The sequence below is a fragment of the Haliaeetus leucocephalus genome, unplaced genomic scaffold (genome assembly GCF_000737465.1).
Source record: "Haliaeetus leucocephalus isolate CR32 unplaced genomic scaffold, Haliaeetus_leucocephalus-4.0 Scaffold730, whole genome shotgun sequence".
NCBI classification, from domain to species: domain Eukaryota; kingdom Metazoa; phylum Chordata; class Aves; order Accipitriformes; family Accipitridae; genus Haliaeetus; species Haliaeetus leucocephalus.
In genome coordinates, this window is record NW_010973166.1 from 638,289 (window position 1) to 651,558 (window position 13,270).

The 13,270-nt window shown below is 43.9% G+C and overlaps 1 protein-coding gene across 1 annotated transcript in view; it reads left to right on the forward strand.

Moving 5' to 3' along the window:
- ACBD6 (acyl-CoA binding domain containing 6) overlaps positions 1 to 13,270 on the forward strand; it is an 88,469-nt gene that overhangs the window by 23,763 nt on the left and 51,436 nt on the right. Inside the window, exon 4 of the mRNA XM_010580713.1 lies at positions 2,358 to 2,440. Within this exon, the coding sequence (XP_010579015.1) occupies positions 2,358 to 2,440 (83 nt within the window). The remainder of the gene's footprint in view (positions 1 to 2,357; positions 2,441 to 13,270) is intronic.

Consider the following 13,270-nt stretch of genomic DNA (forward strand, 5'->3'; position numbering starts at 1 on the left):
CTGATCCCTTCAGCCAGTATGAGAGACAAATAAAAACACTGCTTCCTGTTAGTACAATAGCTGTGATGTGTTTTGGAAGGAGCAACCGCTTCTGTCCCACCTCTTTCATTACTCAGTTTGGTACCTCATGCTCAGATATTGCGTGCGAGTCCCTGGCAGGCTGGGTAGTATAGATATTGGAAGCAGGCAGATGAGCTCATGGTATAGGTGAGTTGTCAAGGGTGGCTGGAAAGAAACCAGTTTGTATCTGTGTTGAGGCAGAGTTAATGTTTTTGGGAAGAAGTGTTCCTCATAGCCTGGACAGATTGCCCTTGGGAAGTCTAGTGGTGATGAATGGTGGAGCCACAATGCTGTCATTCATGGCTTTGCAGAGTAGAGGCACACATTAAATCCTGAGAGGATAGCCAAGACTTTTCCTGTACGTTTTTCATAAGCTTGTTCTACGTACTAAGGACTGTGATGAAATAAGCTTGGTTCAACATTCATAAATTGAATATTGAGTTACCTATTTCTGTGTGAAAGACATGAGATAAAAGCTACTTGGACAAAGTAACCTGTATATGGATTAAGAGTCAGAGAAGTTTCTGCCTGCGGATTTTTGGGAAAGCCTTTGTTGCTAAGTTTCCCAGTGACCTTATGTGTACTCAATCAACATGACTGATCTTTGGTAGAAGTGCACTGGTTGTATAAAGAAGGTGAATTTTATCCAAGAAACCTGTTTTACAATTTCTGCCTTTGGAAAGATGAAACGTATTTTCTCAAGTGTTGTTTCTGACTTTGGAAAAAAAAGCAGTAACCAAAAACTGTAGTGGGAAGAGATGAAACAATATAGATTAAAATTTTTTTATAGTTTCTGATACTGGTTGAATGACCACTGTCCCTCAACATTGAAGAAGACAGACTAGTTGTGAGTATAGTTTCATTTTATAGAAATAATTCTTGCATGTACTAGCAGATGATCTGAAATTAATTTTCTTTATAAGTCGTGTGGAAATAATTGATGGACAGTAAGGTTCTCTGCTAAATAATTTTTTAAGAGGGGCATTGCACTGTAAAGACTCTGAAGCCCTTTCCCTTCAGGAAAGGAGAACTTTGTGTCATCTTTTACTCTAAATTAGAGCAAGCCTACTTGCTATAGAATAGTTTTCAAAGTCAATTTCCTTTCCATTTTATTCTTATAAAGAAGTATGCCTGTTTTATCTGCAAACCCAAATATTACAGCTTTAGGTAGGTATAGGAGAGCTGAAAGGTGGAACTGGTTGGCTCAAACTGCGCAGAATGTAAAAGTAAATGTATTATGGGGAAACAGTAAATTGATTTAAAACAAAAGCAACTTAGGGAGCAGGAAGAAAAACAAATGTAAGCATGTTTTATTGAAAAAAAAAAAAAATTCAACATCTTTCCAGGTACAACTCTGATGAGGCAGCAATGCTTTTTGGTGTAATCAGCAATGTATTGCAGCTACTGAGAGACTGCTAGAGGTTGTGAAGGCTTTCCCTTTGCTTCTGATTTTATTAACCCTGGGTTTGATGATCTCTCGTCACTTAAGTCCACAGAACTGTCCACTGACAACAGCATGTTGCAATTAATGGGCTCGTTTTATAAGGAATTACTGCTGCGAATTGCAAACCAGTTTGACTGCTTACCCAAAGACCCAGACACTAGATGCCCAAGACAAGTTAGGGTTTCTGGTGCCTTGTATCCCCTAAAATAGGGTCAGGCTTTCAGATAGCAGGCACTTAGCCGTTTCTGAAAGTCTGGCATCAATGTAAAGTCAGGCAATTGAAGATCCCAAGCTGCAGGATGTTTTTTTGAAAAGGTAGTCGTGAGGCTCTGTATCGATCAATCATTATTCTAATTGTTCATTTCTATTATGGTGGGAATCATTCAGAATCCTAGAGTTCCTGGGAGTAAATCATTTGGAAATGCTGCCCATTATAAAATTTAATTTTAAATCTATATTAAATAGATTTATAAAGGCAAGTTTTGCAATCTAGTAACATAACATTATGCTACCTCACAGAGGCTCAGCTTTTGGGCCCTAAGGGGCCATGGCTGGGAGTGCAGCAGAGGCAATGCTTTGGCTGATGAGTGGGATGGCGAGGCTGCCAAGCCTACCTTTCGGGTGACCCTTCTGGGCCACCTTCAGAGGAGCATTGATCCGGTTTGTGGAGAGATCCATCCAGCTGTTCTGGATGGAGTAGGGTCATGGGGTACCGTCTGCCATGAAGACGAGGCTTCCAGGGGCCTGATCCCATCTCTGGGGCAAGGGAAGGGGTGGGAGATGGCAGAGGGGTGGCACAGGCTGGAACAGGATGGGAGCCAGGATGCTGGACCAATCTTTCTTTTTCTTTCAGACGACAGAGAAGAGGGGAAAGGAAAGCAAAACTGCATTTGGAGGCCCAGTTGTGAGCTCATTATATCAAGAAGAAACAATCAGGTGATTATCTCTGCTGGACTTCAGTTAAAACCAGTATTTTTCTAATGTCGTTTTGTTAAGGTTTTTTTTAATATTGCACAAGTGTGGTGGCAACTACAACAGGATAATAAATGACAGGAAAGAACTTTTCAGGTCCATAATGATTTAAATCAATAACTGCCTGTATCATTGCCAGGTAGTAACCTTTCCCTAGCACAATATGTGGGGGAAGGGCAAGGCTTCCCATTTTTCAGTTATATGGCTAAAAAAAGGTAATATTGGATATTTTTAATAGAAAGCTATTCAGACACCACCTTTTTCAAATAGTTATTTCTTTACCAATAAGTTCATTAAGGATTGTTCAGTGAAGGTTTTAATGTTGGACAATGTTTGCCTTCAGGGAGAGTTTGTACCTTATATCAAATTAATTTTTTCTAGCTTCTGCAGCTATCATAGCAGAAACACTTTTACTGAACTAGAATGGCTGCTATTTAAAAACTGTCAAGGTGCAAGTAGTAAGTGACATTAGCTACTGAATAAGGACAGCTGGTTTTTTTTGTTTGGTTGGTTTTTTACTGTTCCAGACTACTAATCATGGGTATAATATTAACTCCAATACCTACATGATTGCCTGGAGGATCTTTCAGAATACAGCATTGTATTTTTAGTTAAAATGAACAGTCAGGGAAGACTAAATTTTTGAGTAGTGTTTGCTGTCATGTTGCAGTCACCTGTTAGGTGTATGTGATCCCATTTGTTTTATTGAATGTCTTGCATCATTCTAGTCCTGGGAAATTAGAAGATAAACATTGGTTTCTCTACACACAGCCTCCCAAGCTTGCTGAGAACTTTCCTGAAGTGTTAAAATTCTAACACAGCATTTCTTTGACTTGTCACAAACTGTTGTGTTTTAACCCCAGCCAGCAGCGAAGCACCATGCAGCCATTCACTCACTTTCCCCCGCAACCAGTGGGATGGGGGAGAGAATTGGGGGAAAAAAAGTAAAACTCGTGGGTTGAAATATGAACAGTTTAATAGAACAGAAAGGAAGAAACTAATAATGACAACGGTAACAAAATGACAATAATAGTAATAAAATAATTGGAATTTACAGAACGAGTGATGCACAATGCAATTGCTTACCACTTGCTGACCGATGCCTAGTTGCTTCCTGAGCAGCAATCCCCCCACAGGCCAACTCCCCCCCAGTTTATATACTGGGCATGATGTCACATTGTATGGAATACCCCTTTGGCCAGTTTGGGACAGCTGTCCTGGCTGTGTCCCCTCCCAACTTCTTGTGCCCCTCCAGCCTTCTTGCTGGCTGGGCATGAGAAGCTGAAAAATCCTTGACTTAGTATAAACACTATTTGGCAACAACTGAAAACATCAGTGTGTTATCAACATTCTTCTCATACTGAATCCAAGACATAACACTATACCAGCTCCTAGAAAGAAAATTAGCTCTATCCCAGGCAAAACCAGGACACAAACTAATGAAAAATAAATCTTGAGCAGGTGGCTCCAAAGCCTTTGCAAGGAGCTCAGGTAGAAATTGATATGGCGGTTCTGTGTAAGCAAATAGGGTGGCAGTTTTGTACTTGGCAGTAGTGCGGGCATTTCCTTTGGTGTTGCAATCCACTTCATAGCGAGATGGAACAGTTGGCCAGGAGAAGCCTTCTCTGCCTCGTATGGAGAGCCAACACATATTTAACTTGCCCTTGGACCCTGACCAGAGGTGGTCAGGTGTGACCTTTGTTTGACACATTGTTTGAGAAATAGCACTTCTGCTAGCCACAAGCTCCTTCTTCTTCCCTGCTCTGCCAGTGTAGGCCTCGGCCAACATCCTTGATCTCATAGTTTGACCTTGTAGTTTGTCTTGCTCGAGCTCTTCTGTTAGGAGTAGAACGTATCAGTGCTGCCCAATGTTGGGCGCTAAGTATGAGCTATGCTTAGTCCTACAGTGCTTTCAGAGTCTTGGCTATCCCAAGTACTGCCTGTGCCCCTTCTTGGATATGAAATACAGCACAATATACAGGAAAACAGAGTTTGGTCTGGTTGGCTTGACCAGTCTAAATCTTCTTGTCGTATTTTTGGCTTTATTTCCATGAGAACAAGACTTGTGCAGGACTTGAAGGTAAGTATAGCTCCGAATACATTTTTCCCAAACATACCATGAGGAACATATGTGCTGTATGTTTAGTTTAGTATAGCATAGCTGTTGTCCTTACAAAATAAGGCTGTAGGCAGATGTGGACTCTGACACAGCTGGAATAGGGTGAGTCTGCTGAAAGTGAGTTAAATGAAGACTCCTGACTCTGCTGGCACAAAGGAAACTCATGTGGTCCATTAGCACAGTTTGGCTCACAGGTACCGGTGTCTTCAGTTGTGAGATAGGAGGTGAGCAAGTGTCATTATAACCTCACCCACGCACAAGTTGTACAGCTTCAGCTTTCTCAGTGCAGTTGCCCATATATTATGGCTTTTGTCTACTGTTCATTCTCTTACTGGAATGGGGAATAAATGTGTGCAATTATAGGCACATCTCTAACGGTAATAATTATAATAGTAAAAGCATAGCCCTAAACAGCAAAATTGCACTGGTACCAAATCTGCAAGCAGATGAGCCAAAGAAGGATGGCTCTAGACATTCAGTTTGGCATCCAAGTTTATCTAGAGCATGGATTGAATTGGTTTGATAGTAATACCACTCACCTGAGAAGGATGACTTTTCTGAGGCTGTGAGTGGTTACTTACAAGAACATAAGGTTAGCATTCAGTAATACTTCTGTGCATTTGTAAATAGAATGTAGTCTTAAAAAAATAAGGCATTTTCTGTAGAGGAAGAAAACAAAAATGTTTAAGAGGAAAGAAAACTTAATAGCTTGACACAGCATAAACTTAAACACAATGATAGTTACAGGTAAGACCTATGCTGTAAGTTCAGTGTGTATGCTACCTCAGAACCTATGATCTGAGAAAGTCTGCAAAGTTTCCTATTTTATTGACTCAGTTGTCTATGGTGGCCTTACTGAAGCTTTACAACCAGCTTGGAAAAATTGGAATATAAATCAAACCACTTTAGTCTCTGTTTTCCAGGGCTGTTGATAGGATAAATATTTTCTAGTTACAGGTTCATATTAAGGAAGCCTGGGATAAGCAAAAAAACAAAAAACCCCGAACCTAAAACCAAAAAACAAGCCCAAAACCCCCATGTTTTGTGTACTGAAAACTAAAACTCAAGTCCTTATCAGCCCTGGGTTCTGACAGACTGCTGAAAGCAACTTCTCAGCAGGCATTACTCTGCCAAACACAGCCTACCATACGCCCTTTAGGATTCCGCTGATGCAAAGGCAGGAAAAGGCTGTCTAATTTATCTGGAGCCCAGCATCGCCACAGCCTCGCCTTGCACCAGGAGATAGACAAGAATGCAAGTGCAGAGTTTTGAAGGTTCACCTAAGCAGGTTCACTCATTTTATTCTTGCCAGAAGCTTTTGAACAGTTTATCAAATGATTAACCTCCTCCAAGCTGCTGCTATGTAGTAGGAAGATGAGAGGTCTTGTTTTAAATAGTGTAAACTACTAGTTTACCATCAGCAGTAAATTACCAAGCAAAGCAGCAATGCCATTGCTTTCAAACCAAGTGTCTAAAATTATGCATAAATAATGCTTACATTCCTTTCATGGAATGAAATGCTTGGGTTTTAGTGTGCAAATCTGTGAATGTTGAACAAAGTGGAGTTACCATATCCTACCCTAAAGTCAGGTGGATCAGAAGTAGGAGGAACTGGGATGGTGCCAGGACTGATTTTGCCTTATCAATAATTATCTCAAATGTTTCTGCTTTGAGAACAAGATAGAAAACTGGTCAGTCTGGCTCACAGAAGGACATTGCACTGATTCCAAATAAATTCAAGAGCATCCATAGAAACAGGTTATACCAATCTAATTAAATCAATTTAGAAAGAGATTCGGCTAAATCAGTGCAATTTGTGTGTTCATAGATCAATCCTCAAATCAGGAGAAGGTCTCTTGAGCTAATGAGGTGTAGCAGTTATTTACTTTGGGGTGCTGGGCACTGGTCATCAATTAAGAGTCATTAATAAACCCTGGCAATAAAGAGCTCAAGTACCCCAAGTGACTAATGGGGAGCAGTTGCAGAATGTATTAGCATAGTGCTCTGCCTCTGTGTTTCTCTGCAAATCACTTATCTCACTTAGGGCATTACATAAAAATAATGCGTGCTGGTGACTGATGATGGGACTTGGAGGTTCCTCTGGAAGAAGGATTTAGGAATTATCTGTGATTTCAAGCTGGGTATAGTGGTGTGGTTTTTTATTGCTACATAAAGCTTTATGTTTCTTTTCTAGTCTTATTACCAGAACAAAAGCAGTAGTAGTTGAGCTCTTTCATGACCAAATAGCTATAATTACAGTTTCACAAACCTGGGAAATGAGCGGTGAGATGAGGTTGACTGATGTGTCACCAACATAAATTTAATCTAAGACACAAACTGAGGAAGATGCCAAAAATACCATAGCATTGGAAATTCAACTTTAAAGTTATTTCTCAGTATTTTTTTAAAGCAGGGGTGAGGGGGAGGTAGTTTATAAGTGTTTCCAGCAAACAAAAGCATTGACTTGGCAGGTGGAGAACGTGAAATAAAGTTGTCAAATGTTTGTGTCCCTTTCCACTTCCACTGGAGAAGCCCTCCTGCACTCTGCCGTGGGCTGCTTCCACGTGGCCTCGGCATGTCGGGATGGGAATGACATCCACTGGTCGGCACGGAGGCCTCCCTGAGCTATGCTGTATGCTTCTGCCATCCCAAGGGATGCTGAAGAAGCCCTTTTCTCTGATAGGAACTTCAACCCTTTCCTGTAACGCCTGGGAGAAATCCCAGTCACAAGTGGGGTTCTGTGTTTGGGGCACGGAGCAGGCACCCCTCATATTTGGGAGCCCACCTGATGCTGTGTAATCTATCAGAATTGTATTAATCCCACTAACACAGCCACCATCTGGCCCTGCTGCCGGGCCGGCTCGCGTGAGCCCCCCGTGATGGATGGCCTCGGGAATTGATTAGTTGTTGTGCGAGACAAATGAACTGTTTTGGCAGAAAATACCAGAGGTCGCTGCGTGTGGTCAGGCACAAAGGCTGCTGAATTTTAAAGAGCTGCTTCCAGCATCCATTTCAAGAATGCCACTTTGGAGTGGCCACGGCTTTTCAGACGAGCCCAGCGCTCCGGAGCACGGTTGGGGTTTTGTTCCCTCCCTCCAGCCCCGCTTGCGGGAACGCCACCACTGGAAATGAGCACAAAGCTGCAGAGATGAGGGAGCCGGCATCCTTGCTGTGTTGGGAATTACAGGCTCGTGCTGGTATTGTGTGTGCGTTTGGGTGGCTGCGCCGCAGATGTCTGTCACTCGCATAAATGCTGGGCTGTGCAATCCCTGCGGAAGAGCTCTCCCGGTTGTGCAGAGCCCGTGGTGTGCTCAGCTGCGGCGTGTCTCAAAACAAAACACCTGCGGGTCCAGGCATCTGGGGCTTGGGTTTTTTTCAGGTCAGTGTTATTTAGAAATGGATGCTCTTCTGGTGATGCTTAGCAGGCAAGTCTCTGACTTCAAGATGATTGCCAAGTTTATTGCTTCCCCACACACTTTTTATTGTCCCCGGAGCAGTGACCCTTGAGGCTTTGCTTTGTTGTGCAAAGGGGCAGCTTGGCTCAGGCCTGCCTTCCCTTTGGGAGAGGGCATCCTTCGGTGGCGCGGCTCCTCTTTGGGGTTTTCACGGCCGCCGCCTCTCCGGTGCTGCCGCTAATCTACCAAAGTGCGTGCGGCGGCGCGGCAACGGGTGGGGAATTGGATGACACATGTCTCGCTATGTCCCGGCTGCTCTCGGAGGACGGCACGCAAGTGTGCCGGCAAGTGGGCAACACTTCCCCCGGGACAGCCTGCCAGTTCAAAATAAACTTGAGTTATGGATTTATTCAGCTTGTAAAACCTCAGCTGGCATAAATAATTGAGAAAGCAAAGGTTTGTCTGTGGTGCATACCTCAGGGACCCGCTCCTGCCTCCCTCCCTCCCACCACCCTTTCTTATGAAAATGATCCCAGTTGCACTGATAGATAATAACAACACCAAGCAATTAAAAGCTATGGGTGGCTGGAGAGAGGAGAAAAGGTTCAGTTAATGAGCTTTTCCTCTTCCTGTGCCCAGGAGAGCCTCAGAAGTGACGAGGCGATTAAAGCGAAGAGATAATTATAGATTATGTGAAAATGGGTCCCTTGGGGGCCTCGGGCCTCGACATAAACAGTAAGTGTCGCAAGTGTCTCTCGGCTCCCCGCACGCTGCCTGCTCCGCTCCGCCGCGCTCCCGCTCGCTCGGCAGCGCCGTGCCAAGCAGACGGGTGAAGCCACCTGTTAGCGGCACCCGGGGCCGCTCTGCCGCGGGTCCGCTGGGACGTGGCTTGGACCAGCCCCGGGAAAGGGGGAGAGGATGCCCAAAGTAGCACCCGATCGCAGCCCCTCTGCCCAGAGCTTTGTGCTGGAGGTAACCTGCGAGGCGGGAGGAAGGGGACGGGGCAAACCTGGAGGATGCTCTCTGCGCGAGGGTAGAATGTCTGAATTTCAAGTCTCTTCTGTGCCCTTTTTCATGGCAGTCTTGGTGGCTGTTTAGAAAGCAAGGAGGCTTACAGCACTCCAGGTAAGCAGGAAGTGAAGCCTGATTAACTGGCAGCAGACCTTTTCCGTGAGCTGTTTAAAAACTGTTGGTTCAACATGTGTTTTGGACAGCTTATGAAGAAGGCTTGTGAAGCCTTCCAAGCCTGGGGAGAGATGGCTTGGTTTAAGTTCTTCCCCATCCTTTTATTCAAGGATGGAAAAAGCTGCCTGTGTGTTACCTGCAGGCAACAGATATGCTTCAGCTCAGTGTTAAATCAGAGTTAGCATCTCTTACTGGAGACAGGGGAGAGCAGAAGAGAATAGCTTTGGGGGCTGAACATGTGTCAGCAAGGGAGAAGAGAAACCCTTGTGGCCATCCTCAGGAAATAGTTGTAAACACATTCACTGCCTTTACTGGCACTCATGGTCACTTTCTTGAAGACTTCTTTTTAGCTCAACAAAAAGAACTGGTGCTTCTATATCACACAGTCTCACATGGAAACAGAATTGCACCTGAGTCTTCCTTTTAGCTACAGGTTTTAAGTAATTGTGCACATCTCCATTAAGTTGAGTTTCATGGTCTTTCCCATCTGAAGTTGTCTTGAATGCTGTATTTTTATGTAAATTGAGATTTGTCTGAAAATACTGATAGTACAAGGCTATGGGTTCCCCCCCCCAATACATTATCTGAGCAATGTCTTTACAGTGTCACTTTACTCATATATTTCTGATGTGCTTCTGTCTGGTTTTAGACTGTTTCTACCAGTTTCTGGGCCTTGCTGCTGACTCTTGCCAGTTTTATGTGGAGTGCAAATTCCTGCTAGGAACTGGTCTAATAAAAACACTGCATCTTTTTTGTTTTCTTGCACCTGCTATAGTGGAGGGATTATTCACTGTGTACACATACTCACATGTGAAATAAAGGGGTGGAAAAAAAACCCTGAGTTGCAAGGTTTTCCAGCTATGTTTCTTATTTGTCCTATGTGGTTTTGAATGCAAAGTCAACAAATAACAGTAATTTGTCTTTATTCCATTCACACCATTCAAGTTGAGCTTTTTGGCTAGTATTGGTCCCTCCAAAAATCTGGTTTTAACTCCTCTGAGCTCATTTCTTAGTTTCCCTTCTTGGTTTTGGCATGCAGCTAGATCAGATTGTTTTAAATGTTTGGAGTGCAGCTTCATGTGACTATTTTGTTTGCAGGTAAAAAGTCTTCATTATGACTGTATGGACTTCCCTCCAATCTATTCAGGAAAGGGCTCATTTCTCTTTGTTAATATTTATAAAACGTTGGAGATAATATATGCTAGTATTTTTTTTTTAAAGGGGGCATCAGGACCTTGAGAAATAAATGCAGAGTCGGAAGACAAAATTTCCCAAAACCTTATCTTCAGGTGGGGAAATTGCTATTCTGCTTTAATTCTATTGTGGAGACTTCTGAAAGAAAAGTGGTTGTTTTGGAAGAGGCATGTATAGATATATAGAGCATTTGCAGAGGTGGTTATTCCAGAAAAGCTAAATCATATCCAAATAGCTGTGTCGGGTCATTTCCCCCTACAGACAATAATATCCTTGGGAAAAGACTGTAGAAGTCTTGTCTAAAGGCTGCGGTAGCAAGATTGCCTGGTTTGGTACGTCAGTGCTCACATGTCCTCGCTCCGCTGGTGCAGACTCTGCAGCAGGCTCCTTGTGGAGCACAGACAGTTGCTTTATTGTTGCCGTGTACCTTCTGGTACCCCTGGTGCTGCTGTGCGAGGTCCGGCAGGGCTCTGCAGCATGGGGAAATGCCAGTGCCCAGGCTGACTGGGTGGCATCACTGCCAAGGAGGGAGGACACAGCCTGAGCTCATGGTTGTGACACGGAAAATCATCCGGGAGTAACTGAGAAGGGTTGTGGACTTCTCTAGCAAGGAGAGACTGGGCTCTGCTTTGGTGTTATGGAAGAAAGAATGATTTGTAATAAATAGTCTGTGTGGTTGAGCAATGGGGAAAAGCTGCTGGAGCTAAGTTACTCTGCAGCGTTGTCTGAAAAGCAGCTTCACCCAAAAGACTGCTTTCAGCAGCCAAGGGTGTATTTGAGAAGTTGGACTAACAAGGTAGGACTGGAGCAACTTCCCAGCATATCAAATCAGCCCTTGTTAGTAGGGGCAGGCACGTCTCATGACCTCCATCATGAATCTGTCAAGCTCCATCTTGAGCAATATAAGCTTTTGCCTTTTCTAATCCCACCATGAGATTCTTTTTTCCCCAGAATTCGAAGTAATTGCATCTAAAGCATGCAGTGATCTGTTTCCCAGGAGCTTGTGTGTAGTGAGTGGACAAGACCTCCAATGAATGAGTTCATGAGAGACTGGTTAAGAAACTGGAAGACTTCTGTAATGTTCCTAGGCCTAAACGTGGAATGTAAAATCTTGTGCGGCACCGAGCTCCTTACTAGAAAGGTGCAAGTCAGTTGTTTGAAAGGACTGCTTGCATACAAAGAATAGGGGTGATGTGCAGGAGAACAGTGCTACTAAAGGAGCAAGGTGAGAGAGAAGTCAGAGGAGGTGACTTCTTTTGAGAAAGCAGCACTCTGCTGCTGGAGCTGAGTATCAGCACTTTTTCCTACCTATTACTGGCACTGAGGAAGGAAACAGATGCTTGAGGTCTGAAGAATTAAGAGTGTAATTTGGTAAGCTAGATGCATAACAATAAAAGACTATGTAAAAATTGCATCATGGAGCTCTGCCTGTCCTGATGGGAGAAGGGGACATGGTCTTGGTGGCACTGGTATTTTCATTTGGGGGGACTACAGGTTGAAGAGCATCACTTTTCCTTGCTCTGATGTTCTTCAGCCTGTGAGGTTCAAGAGCAGTGCAGATGAATAGGAGGAGTACTGTTGTCTTGTAGCATGGGGGGATCAGTTCTCAAACTGCCCCATTGTATTGCAGGGGCTGTTCTCTCCTGCCTGAAAGGCCCACAGCAGAGCGACCTCCCTACTGGGTCTGACCTGCTCCAGCAACCTCCCATTTTTATGAGGAGTTTCCTTTGAGGCTGTCAGGTCTGAGTTCTGCTGAACATCCAGACTGTCTTAAGGTGATTGAACACTGGCAATGTCATGAGAGGCAACTACTTTGTGTTTAATTCATGTGAAGCTGCCAAGTCCTATAGCAATGCTGACTGGTTCACTTGAGCCCTAGTTTTTACATGGAAACTAGAAAGAGGGGCTAGTATGTGGGCTTTTGGTTTACCTCTAGAAAACCAATGACCTCTCTTCTTTACTCCTTTACGAGCAACACAGTTGTATCAGTGTATCTAAACCTAAAGGTAGTATTTTAAAGGTGCCTCATGCTAGTATAGCATAGCCCCCTATCCATAGAAAAATCACCTGTGTTGGAATAAGTAACCTTCCATTGGCATGCCAGCATGGATGGTAGGACAGTTGTACTTTCTCAGCAATACTCGTGTTGGTAACTTCCTATCATTAGATAAGTGAGGGCAGATTTATACAGCAAGATAAAAATGTCTTGGTTCTGCTCTGTGCCTTTGCTAAAGATTCCTAACATTTGCTTTTTTAACTGCCACAAAGCATTGTAGCTCCAGTCACTCGTACAAAGCTCTTTTGTAATGTTTTAAGAATCTGTGAAAGGTCTTAACTTCATTAGAGGTTCTGTTTGGTTGGTTGGTAAGAACAGAAGTTATACTGTGTCTGAAGCCAGGGTATTGCTTTTAGCTCTAGAAGAAGCTGTAGGTGTAACTCAAGCACCTGTGACACCACAACTTGATCTTTCTGCCTGCAGGCAGGCCTAAGTGAGCATGCACTGGCATCCTGGCACAGGCATGTGCTGGGCCCTCTGCACAGGCCAGCCTGCTGCTCTGAGCAGAGATCACGGTCAAGCTTTGTCCTAACACTGTCAATGCACAAAGGAGTGCAACTGGGTCATGTGCAGGCTGGTAAATAAAAAACAAGCCCTGTGACCAGGTTCCAAGACAAACACCAAAGATTTCACAAAACCCCGGACAATTACTTACCAGAATACCAAACAATAGCAGGCACCTGTTTTAAAGCCACCAAAAGAAAGTACTTGCCCGCTGTTCACCCATTCACACACCGAATACGAAGTTGTAGAGCTTGTCCTATACAGAGGTGGTGTGGTTTAACCCCAGCCAGCATCTAAGCACCACGGAGCCACTCTCTCACTTTCCCCCCACCCAGTGGGAT